Source organism: Protopterus annectens, chromosome 12.part0 (assembly GCF_019279795.1).
Source record: "Protopterus annectens isolate FY-2018-M chromosome 12.part0, PAN1.0, whole genome shotgun sequence".
NCBI classification, from domain to species: domain Eukaryota; kingdom Metazoa; phylum Chordata; order Ceratodontiformes; family Protopteridae; genus Protopterus; species Protopterus annectens.
In genome coordinates, this window is record NC_056746.1 from 206,719,964 (window position 1) to 206,744,769 (window position 24,806).

The 24,806-nt window shown below is 42.7% G+C and overlaps 1 protein-coding gene across 1 annotated transcript in view; it reads right to left on the bottom strand.

Moving 5' to 3' along the window:
• Positions 1–24,806, bottom strand: part of ABCA3 (ATP binding cassette subfamily A member 3) — a gene marked incomplete in the record, with an annotated part of 1,818,321 nt that overhangs the window by 329,947 nt on the left and 1,463,568 nt on the right. Inside the window, 1 exon segment of the mRNA XM_044089258.1 lies at positions 13,052–13,222. Within this exon segment, the coding sequence (XP_043945193.1) occupies positions 13,052–13,222 (171 nt within the window).

Below are 24,806 nucleotides of genomic sequence, written 5' to 3' on the forward strand. Positions count from 1 at the left end.
GCTTGTTTTGACCATGGCTTAGAGTAGAATTTTCATGTTTGACCTTTCCTTACGCTAGGGTGTTAGCAAGTGACTGTCACAACTGAAGGACATTAGCTTGGACATCAGTGGAACCATGGGTTGCAGTTAATATGGACAATACTTGCTGAAAGAGCAGACTAGCAGTATGTCAGTAAGTCCCTATATGCACTACTTGTCCGAGGACTTGTGAATACGTGTATTGGTATAGACCTGGTGGTTGTGTTGTACTGAGGTCATTAGTTGGAGAAACTATGCTAAACTGTTGGTGAGAAGTAATATCACATTAACTGTGGTGGACCATGTGTGTAATGTTGTGGTGAGTGGAGGTCTGAGGCTGGCTAACGTGAAGTGGTGCAGTGTAGTGGCACTTGTTTGGCAGCTGCAGTTGTAGGGACTGGTCTTTCTGGACAGAAGTGAGATTAACAGAATGCATAAATGGCAAGAGGAGGCATGTTTGGGGTAGCATGCATAGCTGCAGGAGTGTTATGAAAGTGGTGAGATGAGTGGATTTGACTGCAGCTGCAAGTAATGTTGTGGTGCGAGTGGACCTCTGTGAGGCTGGCTACCGTGAAGTGGTACAGAGGCTTGTCACAATAGTGCAATATGCAGTATTTGCTCCATATGCACATTGTAACCAAAAGCCAGCATGTGAATACATCATGTAAGTACTGATTTTTGAATGCTGCTATATAGTTAGGTGTATGCATTAATCTTATCCTGTATGGACAGGTATTGCACAATAACAGGCAAATTGGGATGTCAAATGGCACTATGATGTGGATAATGCTAGCTCAAGAATGGATGAACATGAGAAATGAGTGGTAGCTGCTGTATTTTACAGGGGGTGAAGATATTTGATTGCTGTCCCGAAAATAGTAAGGTAAGAAACTTTAAATCAAACATTTTGATACTGTCTGATATAGGAACTGAACATTGCAATGGAGAAGTCATATCTGCATTATGCAAGATATGCAAGGCAACAGTTAAGGGACTACAGCTGGAAACATTCATAGTGTGCCCATTCAAACTAACAGGTAAACAAAGGGATAAAATATTAACTGCAACTTGCTAAGAAAGAGCAAACCTACAGGTAGCCAGTTAAGTGAATGAAACCAAAAAGCCAGAGAATCATGGAAAATACTTACCACGGAAAAAAATCTTAATTACATCTGATAACAGGTTGTTACATTTCAATATGTTCCTTTGATTCAGTAGTAGTGTAGTAACAGCGATGTTTTGAAACACAGAAATTTGGTATTTTTAGTTGTACATTCTGCATGGCAATTGATACTTGGTCTATAGCTTGCATACTTCTCTTGTATTTGCATCGGATACCGCTAGTGTGCAGTGCGGGTAAAAAAATTAAATTACCCTCGTATCAGAGGTGGCAGTGCAACATATTCATAGTGGCTTAACCTGAGAGTAGCTTTAACCAAGCCCCATGTGAAACCTGATCAAGCACCTAGAATTCAGTGTAGCTTCAACACCGTAAGTATGAAGATGAATTCACATACATGAACAGGAGTAGATGCATATTCATGTCTAAAGGTATATGGGCAAGGCAGGTTGTCACTACACTGAAAAACTGGTATGTAATGGTGGATAATTAAAGCCATAGCACCAATTCAACTGTAGTCTGGCAAATATTTAGTAAGGGATTTAGTCCAAGCACAAATATTTCTACAGTGATTCTTTCCAGTGTGATCCATTATCTGATTCAAGGTAAATTAACCTTGATATCCTTTATTAAAAAAAATTATTTTGTCAGAAGTGACTTCTGGAGACACGAAAAAGAAGGGGAAAATATAGCAATGTGGTTTGTATGTACAAAGACAAATCCAGGGACACTGCAAAAGTGTTTTTGCAAACCAACCAGTGCAGTAAAAAAAATGTGTAGGCAAACACTGAATACCAAACACACTTTGCACATGTAAATCATTTTTAGCAAGGTGGAAGCATGAAGTGATACCTTAGAGACTTAAACTAATAAAGATCTAAAATGGTTTAATATTTTAAGTTTTATTTAGCTCCCTGGTGGAAGATGTTACAGAAGTTGCTATACAAACTGGATGCTAATGCAGTAAAGTAAGGCCTTGGCTACAGTGCAGCAATAAAAAATGTCCCCTGTAACAAAAGAAATGCTAGAGCAAAGATTCACTTGCATGAGTCAAGCACCCTGCTGAGATCTGCCAGTCAATGAAATTACAAAGTCAAATTACCCTCAGGACTTTGACAGCCAGGGAAGCTAGGTGTTGCGGGGGAGGGTTGAAGTAAAATAACTGGAATTCATTGTCTCACAAATTAGTGCCATTTAAACTAAATTAGAAAAAAGGCAGCAGTAAACAGCACTTTCTGTGTGTTCTGTGACATTTGCACTGTTTCAGTTTTAAGTAGTCATTCAACAGCAAGGAATGTTACTTTAACTATTCTATTTTACTAAGAACTTTATATGCATGCAACATCTTTGAAATGACAAGAGCTTTAGGCAAATGCAGGCCTGCATGATGTAACATTTCTGAACAAAACAATGACTTGTGGGATACTGAGTGGCAACCTGATTTATCCAAACCACGTCAATATGCTGTACTCCAGGTGGTCAGAGTCTGTAATTACATATAAAAATATTTAAAATCCTGTAAATAACCCCAGAGTGCTGTTAAAGTGTAGGAAACATCATGCCATGATGTTTTAAATATGTTTTTTGAGTCTGTGGGTGCGGTACTCCTTTAAAAGAATCAAGTTGCCTATTACTATTATTATTGAAGGTTAACTTTAAGCAACATTTCTAACATTTTAATGTCTATAATAAGTCCACTAAATCAGTTTTTAACGCAGGAATAAAAAAGAGAGATCCGTATTTAATAGGGAACTCTCAGCCTGTGTGAGTATGTGACTGGAAAGATTTTAGTCTCTTCCTACATACCCTTAGCTGTCATAACAAATCCTTTTTATTATACTCCTAAACACTTCATTTTATGTCCCCATAAATATGAGTATTGCTGGACCAATACATGTGTGGGTACACAGTTTCAGCTATAGCCTTTGATTTATCTTCATTAATTTTATATTAATCATATAACATTGCTGTTTAATGCTAATTTACAATGAAAATTGTATAATATGTTGGAGCTTTTCTCCCCAGGCCTCCGCTGAAAAAGGGCTCTTCAGCTCAGTTAGACAATCCCGGTCAACAAATGTAAAATAAAATAAATATCCCGAAAAAAACTGGAAACATCTCAGAATATTCCATAACACTGAGATGAGCTTTTCTGGTTCTGTCAGGTACAAAACAATATCATCTGCAAAATAAAGCCAATTTTTCTTGAACACCAGATGAATTATATACTTGAATTTCTGAGTCCCTTATTTTATTTGACAATGATTCTAAATATAACACATATAAAGTGGAAAGAGGACACCTCTGCCTGGTTCTTTTTGTCAGATACAAATTATCAGACAGGAACCCTCCTACTTTGATTTTTGTCTCTGATCCCTCAGGCAGCTTTCTAATTAATCTTATTATGGTATCAGAAAATGAAGGTACTTCCTTTGCCCTACTTATAAAATCCCAGCTTACTCTGTCAAGTGCCTTCTCAGCATCAAGACCTGCCAATAACAGTGTTTTTTTCTTACATTCTGCTTGATCATCCTTGTTCTAGTAATGTCAAAAGTTTGCCTCCATTCCACAAAACCATACTGGTCCACATCTATCAATTTTGGCATCACCAGTGTCATTCTTTTAGCCAGTACAGGCACTTTATAATCATAGTTTAAAATTGAAATGGGTCTGTATGAAGCTGAATCAGATGGGACATTACCATCATTAGGTGCTACAGTCACCACAGCTTTTTTCCACTACTTTGGTGTCTTCCCTCCTTTTAAAATATTGTTAAACAAAACCTTATAGAGCTTTATCACTTTCTTCCCTCCTAGATTCCAGACTTCCACCGGAATACAATCTATTCATGGAAACTATCCTGTAGATTGGTTATACATCATTTTTACCTCCTCTCCTCCTTTCTTGTTAGTTGTTGAGCCTCATCTACCTCTAACCATGGCATATTTAAGTTTTCCATAAATATTTTATTTGCGTTTTTCATTATTTCCCCACTTCTCTGGAAATTTATGAAAATTTGTGTAAAGCAAAATATCTCTAACACCTCTACAGGATCACTGGCTATTTTTCTTGTTATAGGCTCTGCAAATTTGGCAACAACCCTTTCAACTTACTGTTGCCCAAGTCATTGTGTGCTCTGGAGTTATCAAAAAATAGTTGCAATTTTTAACTCATCTACACTACCTAGACACCCCCTTATATTCTCTTTAGCACTCTGCAATTGCACCTCTTGTTGTTCGGTGAGACTCCCCTTACTTTGTAATAAATTAACCTTTGTCAGCCCCTCTGAGTAACTCCTTATTACTTCTTCACCAGATCTTTTTCTTTTATTCTATACTATTTTTAAACTTCACTTTCATCTTATCTGACTCAATAGCTATAATGTCTGGAGTACCTTCTATCTTCCCTAATAATACCTGGTCAATTTCTGTTCCCCATTCCTTAAATTCTTCTCTTTTTAAGGAGGGGGGGAGGAAGCACCACTGTTTTCTCATCTTTACTTCATTAGCCTGCATTTGTATTTTAGTAATTAATGACACATGGTCAAAAGTACTTGTTGGATGTGCACCAACGTTCTCAATTAAATGCACATGTTCCTGTGAAATATAACGACTGTCAAGTATAGCCTAGTTATTGTACCTTGGGGAATAATAAGTTAAGTTCCTGCTACTGAACTCAAACGTTTCAACTACATATATTCACAAATTTCTTCAGAATCTACCCACTTTTGTTACATTTTTCCCATTTAGGCCCCCCAGACACATGCTCATTGTTGCAAATCACATTTTAGTCTCCACCTACAAGTAGCATTCCCTGTTGAAAGCAGATTATTTCTTCCAAAATTTTTTAAAGTTCCAAAATAGCAGTTTTAGATAGAATATAAATACATGCTGGCATAATCCTCATCCCTCTCCAGTAATACAAACCAGCATAATCCTCATCCCTTGTCGGTAGCCCCTTACTGCTACAAATTTGCTGTTATCTTTTTTTCCCCTCTTCTATCACTACCATTGTTCCTCTAGCAATTAATATAAATACTCCTCTTTTCCTTTCTCCCTGATATTTTGCAGAATATCCATCCTGAAATAATTTTTTTTATCAAATCCACAAACTCATTTTTTTCCAAATGTGTCTCCTGTAGCATTGCTATTTGCACTCTACATTTCTTAATGCAAGCATTCATTCATGTTGTCTACACCTGTGAGACCCATTCACATTCCAAAGTAATACGGAAAGTGTTGCCGTTATGGTACAAAGTTATTTCCTACCTATTACATACGGCAGTTTTAGATTTACTTCCAGCTTTTGTGATGCATGTACCCATTAAAGTTTGGCAGATTAATCCTTTATAAATTGTTTTTCTTACCATCAACATTAGAACCAGTATCAAATTTTACAAGACTTTTTGTTTTAATAAAAAGCTTCAAACAAAAAAACAACCACCACCAAACACCCCCATAACCTGTTAACTTAATACAAACACACAACTATGTACACATCTTCAAATAATGTTTAGTCCTCCTAATATGGACATCTGTGTCAAACAGCTGGTAAAACTGATTCTAATTAAGCTGAAATTGAGGTTATCCATTTTAAGATGGGTGTTATTACATGTGCTTCTGCTTACAAAAATTGTTGTCTATTCTTTTTTTTTAAACTTTATTCTATCCTTCAATTTGAAACCTACTCACATAATTTCAGAAATCATTAACTTTTTACCATGGAGAAACCAGTGACTGTTTTTATTGCCCTATTACCAGTTAGCCTTCATGGAAAAGTAATAGAAAAGAGAGAAATGTAGTCCCCTGCTGCAGCCTGAAAGACACGTTGAAACATTTATTGCTAAAGGAGATTTTTTTTTTATTATATATGATATTCTCACATTTACTGGTTTCAAGTCAAGGATCTTAATCCAGCCATTCACCTAAGCAAAAGTAAGGAAAACATCGGCTCTAGGTATTTTATGTTCTGTGTATTTTTACACCCAATCTCCTACCTCAAAAACCCAAGATTACAGCCTATTAAACTTCAATAGCTAAAAATACTTTACTATAAAATATGCAATTTATATTGTGAAAGGTTTCATAGAAATACTGTCAAGAAAAGAAATTGGTTTACTTGCAGTCATCTTTTTCTTCTTCCCCTCCCTTCACATACCCTCCAAACATTAATGACATGAGGCAAATGCTTTTTAGTTCCTCACAACAGTCAACAAAAGCCCACTCTTTCCAATTATTCCTATAGACTTCTTCTTTCGGCTGCTCCCGTTAGGGGTCGCCACAGCAGATCAACTGTTTCTATTTCTTCCTGTCCTCTGCATCTTTCTCTGTCACACCAACCACCTGCGTGTCCTCTCTCACCACATCCATAAACCTTATCTTAGGCCTTCCTCTTTTCCTGTTACCTGGCAGCTTCATCCTTAGCATCTTTTTCCCAATATACTCTGCATCCCTACTCAGCACATGTCCAAACCAACTAAATCTTGCCTCTCTGGCTTTGTCTCCAACCTGGGCTGACCCTCTAATAAACTTTTTTCCTAATCCTGTCCATCCTCGTCACACCCAGTGTAAATCTTAACATTTTCAACTCTGCCACGTCAAGCTCGGACTCCTGCCTTTTTGTCAATGCCACTGTCTCCAGCCCATATAACATAGCTGGTCTCACTACCCTCTTGCAGACCTTCCCTTTCACTCTTACTGGTACTCATCTGTCACAACTCACTCCTGACACTCTTCTCCACCTACTCCATCCTGCCTGTACTCTCTTCTTCACCTCTCTTCCACACTCACCATTACTCTGAACTGTTGATCCCAAGTATTTAAACTCATCCACCTTCACCACCTTCACCACCTCTACTCCCTGCATCTTCACCATTCTTCTATCCTCCCTTTCATTCACACACATACATTCTGTCTTAGTCCTGCTGACCTTCATTCCTCTTCTCTCTGCAGCATATCTCCACCTCTCCAGGGTCTCCTCCACCTGTTCCCTACTCTCACTACAGATCACAATGTCATCTGCAAACATCATAGTCCATGGGGACTCCTGTCTGATCTTGTCTGTCAACCAGGCCATCACCATTGCAAATAAGAAAGGGCTCAGAGCTGATCCTTGATGTAATCCCACCTCCACCTTAAACGCATCCGTCACTCCCACTGCAGAACTCACCGCTGTCACACTACCCTCATACATATCCTATACTGCTCTTACATACTTCTCCGACACTCCTGGCTTCCTCATACAATACCACAACTCCTCTCTAGGCACCCTGTCATATGCTTTCTCTAAATCTACAAAGACACAATGTAACTCCATCTGACCTTCTCTGTACTTCTCCATCAACACTCTCAGAGCAAACATCACATCTGTAGTGCTCTTTCCTGGCATGAAACCATACTGCTGATCACTAATCATCACCTCCCTTCTTAACCTAGCTTCCACTACTCTTTCCTATAACATCATGCTGTGACTGATCAATTTAATCCCTCTGTAGTTACTACAGCTCTGCACATCACCCTTATTCTTAAAAATCAGTACCATAAACACTTTCTCCATTCCTCAGGCATCCTCTCACTTTCCAAGATTTCATTAAATAATCTAATTAAAAACTCCACTGCCATTTCACCTAAACACCTCTATACTTCCACAGGTATGTCATCTGGACCAACAGCCTTTCCATTCTTCATCCTCTTCATAGCTATCCTTACTTCCTCCTTGCTAATCCACTGCACTTCATGATTCACTATCCGCACATCATCCAACCTTCTCTCCCTCTCATTCTCTTCATTCATCAGCCCCTCAAAGTACTCTTTCCATCTGCTCAAGTATTTCGCAAATGTGATTGATGCTTTGCAGTCTCACATTTATTCACTAATTTCAATGTTGCTAGTCCTCTTCCTTCGCATCTCCACCTCCCAACTCCAAATTCTGCTTCAATTCCACAGTATTCCTGATTCTTATAGTCAACTACTGTGCTTTTCATGTCTCTCAAGCATTTTACTTTGGAACAGTGAACATTGTTTTATTGGCAAAGTATCTCCTTGTGCTTCATTATCAAGAGAATGAGAAATTGAGTCCCCTTTTGCTAGATGGCGCATTTTTGGTCCGACAAGCTTTTGCATTTCCTCTTTAGCTTACTCTTTGCCTACTTGACCTTTTTCAGACTTCTTTGAAAAGGTCACTAAAGCAATAGCTGATGGTAAACCAGTGCACATCACATATCTAGACCTCACAATGGCATTCAACATTAAACAACACTCTGGTATCATAAAGAAACACTCCCTGCTAAATTTTAGTCCTCATGTAACATTTTGGGTAGCAAACAGGCCTGAAAACAGAACTCGGGAAGTTAGGGTGAGATGCTATACCTCCTACAAACACCTGTCACTAGTTGTATACTCCAGGGATTAGTCCTTGGGTCACTCCTCTTTACCATTTACATCTGGGAGGTCACAGCTAATCTTTATCATTTACTTCTGGGAGGTCACAGCTGATGTTAAGGGTTTGTGGCTGACCAAATCAACAGAACTGGTGCCCATGTAAAACTCTGCAGAGGACACCAAGATCTTCCAAGAGGGCCTGTCCCAAGCAAATAGTTGGCGTCAAAACCATAGACTAAAACTAAATGCCAGGTAGTGCATTATTGTATTCCTTGGTATGCTTGACTCTCCTTTGTTGCTATCATGTTGGCAACATACCCATGACAACTGAAGCAATATTTAAGGTTCTGGGAACCTATATCAACAATAAATTGTCCTTCGATCACCACATATCCACCGTTGTAAGGAAGTCCTTTTTCATTTCACAATTTATATCAAAAGATATTGCATCCAGATCCATGGATGTAATTGCTCCATTGTGCTTGGCACTTATTAGGCTGATCATTGAGAATGGTTTACTATGGAAATTTCGAATCAACTTGGGTCGAACGTGTATAACATTGACCCTAAATGTTGAATTTGAAATCCCAAATAGTAAACTAAAACTAAAATGAATACATCTTTCGATGTATTCAACACAGCAGAAGGTGATGTCAGTCACCTCCTGCTATGCACATTAACGTACTGTTGAACTCGACACTCAACAATACGTTAATTCTACTATTTTACAGGGGGGCTTCACCCCCATGCACCCACCACACCCTTTGCATATTAAATATACCAACTCCGAAATTCCATTACAGTAAGGAAATGGGCTAATTCCCTGTTCCTCACTGCAGTGCGACCTCCGTTCACAGTGTGGGTACATCGATCAAATGGTTGAGTGCACCATGCAACTTGACCATACGTAGTCCACGTACTGGGGGTCGATTAAGTGCCTCTTGCAAACCATGATTTCGTCCATCAGATGATTGACTGCCTGCCATTCAGGCAAGTCATAGTAAACCATTGAGAATAATGCCCCTTTTGATATGTACCTGTCCGAACACTTGTCATAACTGGAACAACCACAACTCTTTCTCTCTAAAAAATTTCAAGGACCTAAATTGATACCTAGACATAAGGGTTTGTTATACAGAGTCTTAAATTGCCAAAGTAGAAGTATAAACTTTTTAGAAAAATCTATCACATGCTCTGCTGTCCTTTTTATTAAGGACAGGTAGGCTGTAGAAAATGTTCATATCTCTCTGCTTCTACAGAAATAATAGCAGGGTCAGCACAGGGAATCTTACAGAGGTCCATAGCAGTATTTGTGACACATTGGAACAGGCACTTTGGGAGCAGGAGCTTGGGGATTTGGAGATTATTTGCAACGGAGAACGGATTTGACAAAGCTCCCAAATCTAGTGGAATAGCAACATGTTTAGGAGTGTCCAGAAAGATTTGTGTTAAGAGAAGTAATGTAGGAAGTCGTTCTTGGTCCAAGATTTTGTAATGTCTCTTTTAGGAATCTGACACCTCTTTGCCTTCCCATTTGAAAAAGTCTTTCACTTTTGAAACTGTATCACCAAAGGAAATTCCCTCATTTTGTGGAACATGAAGAAAATGTTTACTCTAACTCAGATTCACAAGCTGTGGAGGAAGAACTGCGAGAAGCATAATCAAATCCTTCTTGATTAAATTCAGACTAAATTTATTTTCCAGAAGAAGGAACTCTCCTCCTTTTGATAACAGTGGAAGAGCAGAAGCAGGAAAGTGTGTATGTGTATGTGTGTGTGTGTGTGTGTGTGTGGGGGGGGCTAAAGAAAAAGGATGTTTTTTAAATAATTCTTGGGGGAAGTTATACCAGTCCTATTGATTTCCCTTTTCAAAAGATGGGTGAGGAGATAAACATTTGGTCTTTTCAGTTAGCTTTTGTATGTCCATATGTATGGACTTCAGAGTCAAAGCCATGGGGTCTGACTTCAATTAATGACCCACTGACATCCTCACTCACTTGTTCATGATGGATGCCTCCATCACTCACAGAAAGAATATGCAATTCTCTATTCCTAGAAGACTCCACTGAATGAAGAGTTTGTCAGGATCCTGGGCCATATCTGTCTTCAAAAGGAACATGAGAGCCACACAGAAGTAGACTGACAGTCTGTGGACTCCTTATGCACCTCAGGGGAATCATCAGCCACAGAAAATATGAGAGGTGTCATACTCATACAGTCACTCACCTCTCTCGTCAACCTTTTCTTTTTTCACCTTGGGGAGGGTGGACATCGTATTCCTCACAAACAAAACAGTTAACTAGAAAGAGACTTTATACAGGTTTTGGCACCCACAACTACACTTGTCTTATCTAACAGACATAAGACAAGATCTCTAAACAAAAAGGAAGGATACCCAGTTGGGTACTTGTGTGTCTGTAGTCTAAGTAGATGAGGCTAACAGCTGGCACTATGTCAAAAGCTAATGACAATCTGCATGAGAATATTAATGGTAATAAAGCTCCAACTTCTGATGAGTCTTGTCTCTCTCTCATGCTAAGGGCAGACATACGATATGCAAGAAAGGAGTCAAACTTTACAGACTGGCCATATATACAGCATACTTGGTAGCATACCTCTTACATTGCAATGGCTATTTCAAGACTGATCTAATGAAGAACATCTGGAATGTTGCATGGTAGAACAGTGAAAGACAGAGTTGTGGAACATCAGCAATAAGGAAAAAATGATTAATGGAGCACTGAAGGGGTTGGTTCTTGTTTCAGTGTCCTTTAGTGTTTTAATTTCAAGCACTGGCAAGGAACAAGAAAGAATATCAACATATTTGCTAAGCACACAAAGTTAAGTGCACCAGGAGATGTAGGAAAGTGTGTAAGGAGGGTTTGGAAAGGCTGGCCAAGTGGGCAAAAAGGTGGCAGTTGAGGTACACTGTAAAAAAAGCAATGCACTACACCTAGGCCACAACATACTTAACATAAAGCATCAACAGATATGGGGAGAAGAACTGATGGCTAAAGAGTACAGAGAGGACCTGAGAGTGTTGATCATTCAAAGACAGGACCACTGGGAGCAAAATGAGTGGACAGTGGCAGCAGCAAACAGAACGCTGGGGTGCATCCTCAAGGAGATAAACTCAGTTAATGTTTCCACTACAGAGCCCTAGTCAGGCCACTTCTTGAGTACTGTGTATAATTCTGAAGGCCATACAATCAAAACATCAGGTTGCTGGAAGGAATCAAAAGAAAGTGTGCAAGTTACAGAGGGTAAAATAATATGACCATAAACTAGAGGAACTGGAGCTCTTTCAACACAAACCAGAAGAGAAAGGGAGCATACCTCTCACTATCTTAGTGCAAGGAATCTGGACAAAGCGTAAAATAATGAGGACACAATGGTCCAGAAAACATGGACAGATTTTAAATATTCCTCTTGCAAACTTAGAAACTAGATAAAATAACAGGGTTTGTGTTAGCATGCATTTTCTCAAGGATATGAAATCAGAAACTCAAATGTATATCTCATTTGGTTTCTTTAATCTGCAGTTATTTGCCAGAAAACCATACATTTTATGAGGAAATGAACAAAAAAAAAATGAGGCAAAAATCAAAACAGTTGAGAGTTATGGCAGGGAGACATGCTACAAGTACAAAAATTAATGTCGGAAAGATACGAAGGAGTCATCCTGAACAGGAAGGATACATAAAAGGTGAAGGTGTACAGACAGAAGACTTTAGAGAGCAACTACTCCATGTATTGGCAAAGGCACTTTTCCAGAGAAAAGACTGTGGACCCATGGAAATGACCATCAGAGCAGATGAAGAGAAAAGGAAATCCAGAAAAGCACTGAAATGTTAGTGTACTTAGTAAACAAACTATGTAAAAAAGAGGGCATAGGCTAGGTGGGGAAAGGAAAGCAGAAGGTTAGATACATTTAAAGGGCAGACTCCTCATACTATAAACAAACATAACACAAAACCAACAAGCTGCTTACTGTGTAGATCTAGGAGTGGTAGCACCAGAGTAGTAAATCCCATCAATGAAACATCACATTCACAAAAAAACACAAACATAATTGACTTCTACTTAGTGATCTTAATTCTGAGTGTTGAACCTGCCACACATACTAATGGCACCTAATGTTTGTAAAAGGTTCTGAAAGAATGAGTACTGAGCAGTGTGGTTAACCCACTCCTAGTGCCACATGGATGCAGCTGCAAAACAAACAAGCCATTCTAAGGGGATTGTAAAGTAGATGTTTTGGTATGTTGCTTCTCACTATCTATGCAAGCTCAACAAAAGTAGTGAAGCCTCATTTAGTGTAAGATGGCAATGAGGTGGTACACAGGATTAGGTCATAAAAGGTGTGTCTAGCTTTCTAACACAGTACTTCAGTGTAACATCTGGCAGCTCTACATGGTTAGGCTGTAGTATAACTCTAATGATGACACTTCAAAATGATGTGGAACAGATGAGCTGCAAAAGTCATTCACATTTGCAAATTCATGTTACTGTTGTAAACAGATTTTGAACTTTACCTGTGTGAGGTAATGATGACTGCTTTGCCACACTCTCGTGTCCTACTCACTGCATCCCACAACAGTCGCCTAGCTACTGGATCCATTCCAGTAGATGGTTCATCTAAGAAGATCACGGACGGTCCACCAATCAAAGCCACTCCAGCACTCAGCTTCCTCTTGTTACCACCACTAGATTGGTAAAGAGAAGAGAAATAACTGCATTATTTAAAACTATTAACCACAAAATAAGAAGTTATGTACCTACCATAACATTCCATGTTAGTTGTCTTCTCTCGCCTTCTTTCTTGCTTGATGGGTTCGGAGCCGATCCTCGGCTCCGACTCGGCACTTGCTAAGCTCGAGAGTCACTTTTACCAGCTCGAGGCAGCCCCATATCCCATGATGCAAGGCGGTAAGTACCCAGATCTCGTTTGATGACAAAGGGCAATAGCACCAAGCATAAATACTTCCCAAAGGAAGAAAGAAAGCCTACAGGATGAAAGAAGGACCAGCTCTGAATGGTCTTCAGCATAATAATCTCTTGTAGAAAGGTCTGTCCAGGCCTGGGGGAAGGAGGGACGGTCGCAAGCAAGAAGCCGACCGAAGACAACTAACATGGAACGTTATGGTAGGTACATAACTTCTTAATGTTAAGTTGTCAATCTCGCCTTCATTCTTGCTTGATGGGACCGCGTCCCTAGCACCTCTATCCTGGGTGGCTCAATGGAACAGACTCTTGAGGACTGTAGAGCCAAAACTGGCTCTGTCCCTGGAGGCCAAGTCCAATTTGTAATGGGAAACAAAAGTATGAGGAGTGGCCCAAGTGGCCGCTGCACAAATAGTGTCTAAAGGAAGTCTAGCTTGAAAGGCTGTAGAAGTAGCTAAGCTCCTAGTTGAATGTGCTTTGGGTTTTGAGCACAGCTGTTTTCCCCTGAGCAGATAAATTTCAGAGATGACAGAAGAAAGCCATCTAGATAAAGTCACTTTAGAGACAGGAAGGCCTTTCCTGTTATCCGCATAGGAAACAAAGAGTTGATCGAATTTCCTAAATTGTTTAGTTCTGTCCAAATAATATCTGAGTTGGCGGTGGACATCAAGATAATGTAATTTTTGTTCCGATCTGTTTGAATAGTTTGGAAAAAATACAGGGAGATCAATGGATTGATTCAAATTAGCCTTTGAGGCGACCTTAGGCAAAAAGGTTGGATTAGTTCTCAATGATACTCTGTCCTTGTGAAAGACCAAATAGGGGGGTCGAACCGATAGAGCATGAAGTTCAGACACCCTCCTGGCCGATGTAATAGCTACTAGGAATAATGTTTTCCAAGAAAGAAATTTTAGGGAGCAAGAAACAGCTGGCTCGAAGGGGGGAAGAATCAAGGATGTCAGCACTAAATTTAGATCCCATTGAGGAGGAGGATTCCTGATTGGAGGCTTTAGCAGGAAAATTCCTTTCAAGAAGGCTTTATAAAGCCTATGGGACATAATATTGTGATCTGCGATCCCGACATGAAAGTTCGATAGCAGCCAATTGAACTCTAACTGTGGAAGAAGAGGAGCCTGCATGAAAAATCTCCGCTAAGAAGTCCAAAACTGCCTGAACTGGGGCAGTGAAGGGATCAATATTCTTGGCTTTAGCCCAATAAGAGAAACGTTTCCATTTGCTTGTATAAATCCTCCTGGTAGAGGATTTTAAAGAAGCTACTATGATGTCTCTAACAGGGTTAGAGATCAAAGGAAGCCTGGCTAAGGAAGGAAGTGGAGCAACCATGCTGAGAGGTTGAGAGAAGGGATAGACCGGTGCAGCTGACTGGATTGGTGAACCAGAAGATCTGGCACTGGGTCCAGATGCCACGGCTGCACCAAAAGGTGACGATGGAGGAACGGAAACCAAATTTGTTGAGGCCAATAAGGAGCAATGAGAATCATTTTGGCTCTCAAAACGGTAGCTTTCTGGATAACCTGAGGGATCAGAGGAAAAGGAGGAAAGGCATAAAGCAGTCCCTGGGGCCAATCCTGGGTCAGAGCGTCTCTGGGGGGATGGCCTGACAGAGGGAAGAGAGAGAAGAAGTCTGGGCATTTGCTGTTTTGGGGAGTAGCAAAAAGATCGCAACATGGGCGACCCCATTGCAGAAAAATCTCCTCCACTATAGATTGCTTGAGAGACCACTCGTGAGGCATGAGAATAGCTCTGCTCAATCTGTCCGCTAAAATGTTGGTGTTCCCAGGGATGTGCATTGCTACCAGAAACCGATGAGAGGAGATAGTCCATTGCCACAGTCTGAGCGCTTCTCGACACAAGGGGTAGGACTTGGTTCCGCCCTGTTTGTCGATATACCAAACTACAGACATGTTGTCTGTGTGGACTGCAATTGTCCCTACAGGAAGAGAGTCGTTGAGGGCTTGCAATGTTAAAAGCACTGCTCTCATCTCTAGGACATTTATGTGCAGGTGGTACTCGAATGGTTGCCACGTCCCATGAACCATCCTGCCCTGATAATGCCCCCCCCACCCGATCAGGGAGGCATCCGTGGTGACAGTGGCTACCGGGGATGGGGGTACAAAGTGTCTGCCTTGGTGAATCTGGGGAGAAGTGATCCACCAAGCAAGATGATTTTTGCAAATCTGTGTCACCAGAATTTGGTGACGCATTGGAAGTTGTTGGTAAGACCACTGAGTGAACAACATCCACTGAAGAAGGCGCATGTAGAAGCGAGCCAGGGGAAGAAGAGTAATGGCCGCAGCCATGAGACCTAATACCTTTAGAACCATTCTGGCCTGTACTTTCTTGTTGGCTAGAATGATCCTGACATGACTTTGAATGTCTGAAACTCTTTGGTCTGTAAGGGTAGCTGACATCCGAACAGTGTTTAAGTTTGCGCCTATGAAAGTAACAGACTGGCAGGGCAATAAGGATGACTTTTCGAAGTTGATTGAGATGCCCAAATGAGAACAAAGATTTATTGTGTAATCCCTGGCTTGAACAAGCTGATGCCTGGTGGTGGCTGACAGGAGCCAGTCGTCGAGATACGGAAACACCTGGAATCCTTGACGTCTCAGGTGAGCCGTGACCACTGCCATGCATTTGGTGAACACTCTGGGGGCTGTGGTGAGACCAAAGGGCAGGGCTCTGAACTGGAAATGACTGGACCCCAGCCGGCGGAGAAATCTCCTGGAGCGTCTGTGAAATTTTATGTGATAGTACGCATCCTGAAGATCTATTGAGCACATCCAGTTGTCCTTCTGCAAGAAGGGCAGAATCGACTGAAGAGTGACCATTCGAATCTTGTCTTCCTCACAGACTTGTTGAGTCTGCTGAGATCCAATATTGGTCTCCAGTCTCCGTCCTTTTGGGGACCAAAAGAACCTTGAGTAGATTCCGGGCTCTGAATGGTCTGTTGTAACTGGCTGAATGGCTCTTTTTTGCAGTAGTTTTGAGACTTCCAACTCTGCAATTTCCCTTAGACCGGGTGGTACATCTGGAAGGGAATTTGAGGGATAGAAAGGACTTTCCTCGAAAGGAATTTTGTAACCCTTGGATATGATCGACTGTACCCATCTGTCTTGAGTGAGAGAACGCCAGGCTTCTGGGTACAGTGATAGTCTTCCCCCGACTGCCTCCAAGGAGGGACAGCCGGGCAACATCTCAGGGATGCTGAAAGGGCTCGTCAGAAAGAGACTCTCTGTTTCCCTGGTTTTGTGGACCCCCTCTGCCTCTAGAGCGGCATCTGTTGTTGTTACCCCCTCTGCCTCTAGGGGTAAACTGACCACGTGAATCCGGCGTGACTCCTTGGGATTTGCGGAACCACATTTTGCCACCCTTCTGTCCTTTGGGATAAGGTCTAGAAGGGGTGAAAAAACGGACTCCTACGGCAGAAAGAGTTTTGCCGTCCTGCTCACACCTGGTCAACGTTTCCTTCACTTGAGGGCCAAACAAAGCTGACCCATCAAAGGGAGAGTTTGTGAAGGACGCCTTAAAGGGATCTGCAAAATTACATAGCCGCATCCAGGCTTGGCGTCTAAGAGCCACACCTGTACCTGCGGCCTACTGCTCCATCAGCAGCATATGATATAAGCCGCATGGAGGAGTTTGCAATGGAGTTAAGGGTTCCTAGCTGCGAAGCAATTTTTCCTGAGCCCCGCAGCTGTAGGATCCTGCACAACTTCACCTAGCTCCTTAAGGATATCCCTTTGGAGTCTGGTGAAGTGACAAAGATAGTTCAGCGAACGCATAGCAAAGGTCGCTGAAGAAAACATCCGCTTATCATATCTATCCATGGTCCTAGAGTCCTTATTAGGAGGATGGACAGGTACGGAAGGATCTGCAAGTTCCTTCTTGGTGGCAGCCGCCACCACCATGGCATCAGCGGGGACACCTTTTGTAAGGAATTGCTTGTCCGACGGGGCAGTAATAAATTTAGAAGGCCTCCTAGGGACAGGCTCTACAGAGTCAGGAGCAGTACACGCCTTTCGAGCAATAACCTGCATAAGGGGGTTGAAAGGAGGAGACACCCAGGAGGTGGAGGGCCGAGATCCAAACGCCTCCAGGTATACTGAATCATCCTCAGAGGGATTATTGGTGGGCCAGTTTCCCCTCTGTCTAAGGAGTTCTAGGATGTCTGAGAAGGAGACATCCTCAGAGGGGGATCTTGGGGATCCCTCTGACTCATCTAAGTCAGTATCTGAAGTGATAGACTCGGGGGAGTCTACGTGTTTCCTCTTACAAGTCCTCTTCCACGGAGGATCCCCCGACAAATCAGGAGAATCCTCGGAAGAGGGGGATATATTCCCAGTGGGGAAACCTGAGGCGGAGGATCTCTGGGTCCTGGAGAAAGAGAAGTGGCAGAGATGTCAACAGGCACCATAGAGGGAGGAGCTAAGGGAATAGACTGCTGGCTGAGACCAGTGGCCAGCACACTCTTCATTACCTCAAGGCCCCTCCCAGGAAGGTCCGAGAGAACCCGCTCAAGAACTAGGAACTCCAGGACCCACCGAAAGGAAGGCTCGAGGCAGATGTCGGAGCCGAGCTCACTAAGGCCGAGGCTCCAAGGGAAGAGCGGGCTCGGACAAGGGTCGATGCCACTCACCCCTCGGAGGAGACCAGGAAGCCCGGCCACGAATCCCTCTAAGGAAGGTCTCAAGAGGAGATAAGAGTAGAGGCTGAAGGAGCAGAAGGGGTATCTGTCCCTCAGCCATAGCAGAAACCATTCCCGAAGACTCCAACTCCAAACTCTGAGGTAGAGTCGAAGGAGGAACTGCAATGGGGTGTGGACTAATAGTCGTCTGCTGAGACGGACTATGTAGCATTTGGGCCAGTGCCTGTGACTTTAGTAATCTACTGACCACTCTCTCCAAATCATGGTCAGAAAGCCTGGATGACCTTGAAGATCGGCTCCGATGGCTCCACTCCGAGAGGAGAGGCGAAGCCGGAGCCGAAAGTATCGGCTCCAAGGAAGGGGACCTAGACCTCTTCCTCGAAGGAACCATCGGAGCCGATGAAACTACTGAAACTGTCGGAGCCGACAACTTCTCAGCACCGACAGGTAGCTTCGATGCATCGGCTCCAGCCGGAGCCGATACGGCCATAAATGTAAGGGTGTCGGAGCCGATCGGAGCCGACACCGATGCCTGGGCCACATGGTGGTCGGAACCGATCGGAGCCGACACCAAAGTGGTCGAACCAGAGTCGGCACAGATGGCCATCGGTGCCGAAGGTTTAGGTAACCCAGAATCGGCTCCAGCCGGAGCCGATCTCGACTCTGAATGAGTCGGAGCCAAGGCCACAGGCTTGGACACAGAAGCCTGGGCCTTGGAAGACTTAGAAGTCTTAGATGGGGCCGACTTAGCCGGAGAGCCCTCCGGCTTAAGAAGGCCCCTCAAAATCAATTTATTTCTTCTTTACTGCAGGACTCTCTGGCTAAAAGAATGACATATAGCACAGGAGTCCTGCAGGTGAAGAGGCCCCAGACAGTACAGGCAAGAAGTGTGACCGTCTGTCAGAGACATCTTCTGACAGCACGAGTCACACTTCTTAAAGCCTGAGACCCTTTCTTTAGACATGGTGTAAAACACACACACACACACACCAGTCCAAGAAATTAAATTAAATATACCAAAAGGTATCACTAACAGACACACACACACACCCTAACAGGGGGGGGATGGGATGGGTGAAAGTCTGACTAAAAGTTATGAGGAGACAGGGAGATTTTCCATCAGAAATGGATTAAAACTAAGTTAAAACTAATAATTTAAGGTTTTTTTGTAAAAAGGGGCTAAAATAGTAAAGTAACAATTCACTTACCAGGAGCTGGCAAAAGGAGGACCTCATCAGCGAAGCGGCAAACGAGATCTGGGTACTTACTGCCTTGCATCATGGGATATGGGGCTGCCTCGAGCTGGTAAAAGTGACTCTCGAGCTTAGCAAGTGCCGAGTCGGAGCCGAGGATCGGCTCCGAACCCATCAAGCAAGAATGAAGGCGAGATTGACAACTTAACATCAGCAGTTTATAGATGCTATCAACTGACTTTTAAGCATGTTACTCTTGCTCAAAAGTAATTCATGGGAAACAGAACAATAAAGTTGCTGAAGGCCACGTAGCAGCAATCCAAAGCATGAAAACGTTTATATATTTTATTAAAAAAAGACTTATTTGCTGTCAAGACACCATTTAGACAAAAGCTGAACATTTTCCCTGTCCTTGTTCATGCATTGTCCCTTAGAATATGCAATGATAATTTGCTATAAAGGCAGTGATAAGTAAGCAAAAATGCCTGACACTGTGGGTGTCACTGAGAAATTACAGCCCATCCAAGGATTTTGCAAGGCCTGACGCTGCAGGTGGAAGGTCTGTGCACCCCTGGAAGGTCCATTATTTCTATGTCGCACACATCCTTTAAAGCATTGCTGTGCTTGGATAACAGCTATCTATTAAATTGTTTTGTATTTGTTTTATTATTAGCTTATACACAATTTAAATATATTCTGCACATAAAAGAGCTCTTTCACTTAATGAAAAGGTTGGTCTAGGATAAGTAATTGTTTTTGGAGGAAATATTTTTTATGTAAAATAAAAGTTATAGAAATATTTAATAATATTCACCAGAAGTGTAGCTAGGGTAGAAAATATCAGGGGGCATAATCAGATAATAGTAAAGCATTTTCAGAGCACTCCATGTGTGGTTTACTTGATTATCAGCATTCAGAAATTCTTAGCACTCCCTGTTATTTTAAAAGTAGAGAAAGGACCTTTGTTGCATCTCACTTTAAGGTTGGGGGGGGGGGGCAGATTAAGGAATGGCCTTAGGTGTCAGAATGGCTACCTACACTTCTAATATACACACACACACAGGGTCCTTGGTGTCTGAAACCCATGAAGACCTTCCTCTCTGCCTGTTCACCAGACTCTCATCCACTTGTAACCTTATGACAGAAGGGGACGGTTCTAGCAAGTGCATGCACAGCAGTTACTTCCTGCTCTGTACGAAGAAGTCTCCTACACTGAGTTTGCAGAACTAGCTGGCTGTATAGAAATATTCAAATCTTACAAGGATTCAAGGTATAGCCATAACATCGCTTCTTCCCCAGAATTGTTCAAAGGCTATGAGAAGAACATGGGGGGGGGGGGGGGAGTTAGGATCGTCAGGAAGACAGGTGCCTGTACCATAACGCTGATCTGTCTACTTGAATATAGTACAGTTGTGTACACTTACCATAAATGTAGATGATCGAGTCCCTCAGTTGGCCCGAATACCAGAGTCTTAGGACTTCTGCGTCGGATGCTGTCGCCTCTTCCATGATGTCAGTTCGTCAGGGGTATAAAACAGGCAGCTGATGCCATTACATCAGTTTTTTTTGCCCCAAATGTCAGGAGCCCCCCAAATAGGAAGCTAGTATATGGTGTGGAACACCAGCAGTAAAAAGTAAATACCACTGCCATTAAAAATGGCCATAGGGAGGAGAGGTAGAAAAGAGAGAGAAAACCAGGGGGCTGGAGGGAGGGAAACCAGGACTGCAACATTGAATACACTCAAACATCTACATTTATGGTAAGTGTACACAACTGTACTATGTTCTTTGTGATTTACTGTTGCAGTCATCACACTTGGGTTGATTCCCAAAGCTGAGGAAGGGTAGAGGCAGTCAAGAAGTGTTAGGGCTTGCTAGCAGGCCTTGTAAGACTGCTGTAGCAAATCCAGCTCTGGATTTAGAAAAAAATAGGTAAGTGGTAATGCTTGGTGAAGGTGTGTACAGAACTCCAGGTTGCAGCTTCCAGAATGTCCCTTGTAGGGACTCCCCAGAGAAATGCTGCAGATGTGGAAGTAGCCCTAGTGGAATGTGGTGTGATCCCTTGTGGGGTAGGTTTTCCATGGTGCTTGTAGAAGAAGTGGATGCAGTGTGCTATCCATTTGGAAATGCTTTGCTTTGAAATGGCCTTGCCCTCTGCCCCTGAAGCAAAGCTGAATAGCAGTTAGTCAGATTTTCTGAAAGGTTTAGTCCTGTCAAGGTAGAACCTGAGCTGTCTGTTCCATTTGAAGGCGAAGGCAGAGGTACCAGAATCCGAATTCAGTAAAGAAAAAAGTTTTCTTGTCCAGTTTATGCTGTCTGTGCACATCCAAGGAGTGCAAGATCTATTCCCCTTTACTCTGAGGATTAAGGAAGAAGGTTGGCAAATGGGTGAATTAGTTTAGAGCCACACTGGAAACCACCTTTGGCATAAAGGACGGGTTAGTCCTGAGGGAAAACCTTTCAGGATGGAAAATAATGAAGGGTTCCACAGCCATTAGTACCTGTAACTCAGACACTCATCTTGCTGAAGTTATGGCAAAAAGCAAGGCTGTTTTCCAAGAGAGGAATTTTAACTCTGCTGAAGCAGCAGGTTCAAAAGGGGGAAGCGTGAGCTTTTCCAGTACAAAGTTAAGGTCCCAGGCAGGGGTGGGTGCTCTCCCAGGGAGCCTTAAGTTGTTAGCCCCTCTCAGGAACTGTTTGATGAGAGGGTGAGAAAATACAGGTGGCTCAGTATTATAATGAGCTGAGATGGCAGAGGCATGAATCTTAATGGAGAAAGATAGGCCTCTGTGGAGTTGCTCTGCTAGGTAATCCAGGATTTGAGGTAAGGAGGGCACTGCTGTGTCCTTTCCTTGAGACTGATTGCAACAATATCTTTTCCATTTTTCAGCATAGGATTTCCTAGTATTAGGCCTTCTGGCTTCAAGAATGATATCCAGCACCTGTGTGCTGAAGGCTGCTGGTGGTGTATTCAGGGGATAAGCCAGGCTGCAAGGTTTAGGGTTTGTAACTGTGGATGCAAAATCTGTCTCTCCTGCTGAGACAGCAGGGTAGGGGTCTGATGAAGGTGCCAGGGTGGCACTGTTGTCAGAGTGGGTAAGAGGGGGTTACCAGTGCTGGTGTGGCCAGTCTGGGGTAATAAGAATTGCCCTTGGCCTGTCCTGTTTGATCTTGAGTAGTACTTTTGAAAGGAGGGGAAGAGGGGGAATGGCATAAATTGAGAGGTTTTCCCATTGGAAAGATAGGGCATCCACCTTCCAGGCCCTGCTCTGAGGGTTCCTGGTGGAAATTTGCTCAATTAGTGGTTTTCAGGGGAGGCAAAGAGGTCCACCTCTAGTGTTCCCCACCTCTGGATTAGAAGGTTGAAGGTGTTAGGCTCCAATTTCCACTCATGTGGGTCTAGGAGATTTCTGCTCAAGTCTGCCAGTGAATTTTGTTTGCCTGGCAGGAACTGAGCTTGTAGATGCACTTGGTTGCTCAAGGTTGTGTTCCACAGGGCCATGGCTAACCTGCAGAGTGGGTAAGAATGGGTTCCCCCCTGCTTGTTTATGTACCACATAACTGTGGTGTTGTCTGTTTTTATCAGCAGCTGTCCTGGAAGGATTAGGTATTTGAAAGCTGCCAGAGCATTCTGTATAGCTAGCATCTCTTTTTGATTGATGTGCAGGAGAATTTGGCCTGGGCTCCACTTCCCCTGAATGCATCTGCCTGCCATGTGAGCCCCCCTTGCATACTCTGATGTGTCTGTTGTCAGGGTTTGAGCGGCAAGTGGTTGAGTGAAAGGCAGTCCCTTGTTGTGGTTGCATGCTTCTGCCATTAGACAAGGTATGATTGGAATGACTGTTTCCAGGTCCTAAGAATGTTGGCACAAAAGACTTTTCAAGTACCACTGAAGTTTTCTCATATGCAGTCTTGCATATGGAATTGGCAGAATACATGAGGCCATGAACACAAGGGCTTGCAGTACTTTCCTTGCAGATAGCTGGGTTTTGGTGGCCATTTGTTTGAAATAGTTGGTCAAATAGACCTGTTTATCTGGAGTGAGAAATGCCATCTGGGAAGTTGTGTTCAAGCTTGCTACCAGGAATACAATTTTTTGACTGGGCACCAGTTATGATTTCTTTTCATTGATGGTGTACCCCAGTGAAGTGAGGAGGCTTTGTACAAATGCCAGGTGCTGAAGTAGCAATTCCTGACTGACTGCCTGAATCAGGCAATTGTCCAAGTATGGGAAAATTTGGATATTTCTCTGCCTGCAGTATGCAATGGCTGGAGCCAGGCACTTTATGAATACTATGGGCGCAGTAGATATGCCAAAGGGAAGTGTAGAGAACTGATAGTGCATACAGTGTGCCCTGAAGCATAGATATTTCCTGCAAGACTCCCTTATGGGGATGTGCAGATAAGCTTCTTTCAAGTCTAAGGTGACTAACCAGGCATCCTTGGCTAGTATAGGGAGAAGCTGCTGCAGGGTAAGCATTTTGAATGTTGGGACCACCAGAAAGGTGTTGAGAATTGATATATCCAGGATTGGGCACCAAGAGCCCTCTTTTCTGGGCACCAGGAAAAGCCTGGAGTAGAAACCCTGCGCCCTTTGTTCTACTGGAACAGGTTGAATAGTTCTGATATTGAGCAGGGAAAGTACTTGCTTTTGAGCTTCTGCCCACTGGTTTGGAGGAAGGTCTGGAAACCCACTTGGGGTTTGCAGTGAATGGAAGCAGAATCTGTACCCCTGGGATACAATGTTTAGGACCCATTGGTCCAGAGTAACGGATATCCAGTTTTTTGCATGAAGGACAGGTTTTCCTCCTATGGGCACAAGTAATGGGGCAGGGCTGGGAAGGATAACTGAAAAGTCATTGTGAACTCTTTCCATAAGGGGGCGGCTTACCACTCTCTGTTTTTGAGGTGGGAGCACTCCATTGTTTAGATCTCTGCATAGCCTGAGACTGTAGTCTGGGTGGCCTGTTTCCTCTGAGTTTGGACTGAGAAGGCCTGGAAGGGGCTGGAAAGGAACAATTTTTAGAAAGCCAAGGCCTACTGAATCTAGGTGGCTACACTTGTAAGAATTCTTTAGCAGTTTGCAAAGATGTAGCTTTTTCTTCCATCTTTTTAAGAACCTCTTCTGCTTTGGTGCCAGACAAACAGTCCTTATTTAAAGGAGCATCTAGTAATTTTGATTTGACGTTATGTGGCAATGTTTGTTCCTTCACCCATGCATGCCTTCTCAGTACAGACCCAGTGACCGCAGCCCTGCAAGATGCTTCTAGGGCATCAAAGCCATACTGCAAAGTATGCTTACTAACTTGGTTTGCAGAATGCATTAACTCTTGTAAATCTTTATTTTATGCACAATCTGGGAGTAACACAATTTTTTTGTTTAATTAGCTCCATAATATGTTGCTGGTACTTCAACATGTGAAACTGGCAATTCAATGCCCTGACAGCAAGAGTTGCAGAGGTATACACACTCTTACCCCATCT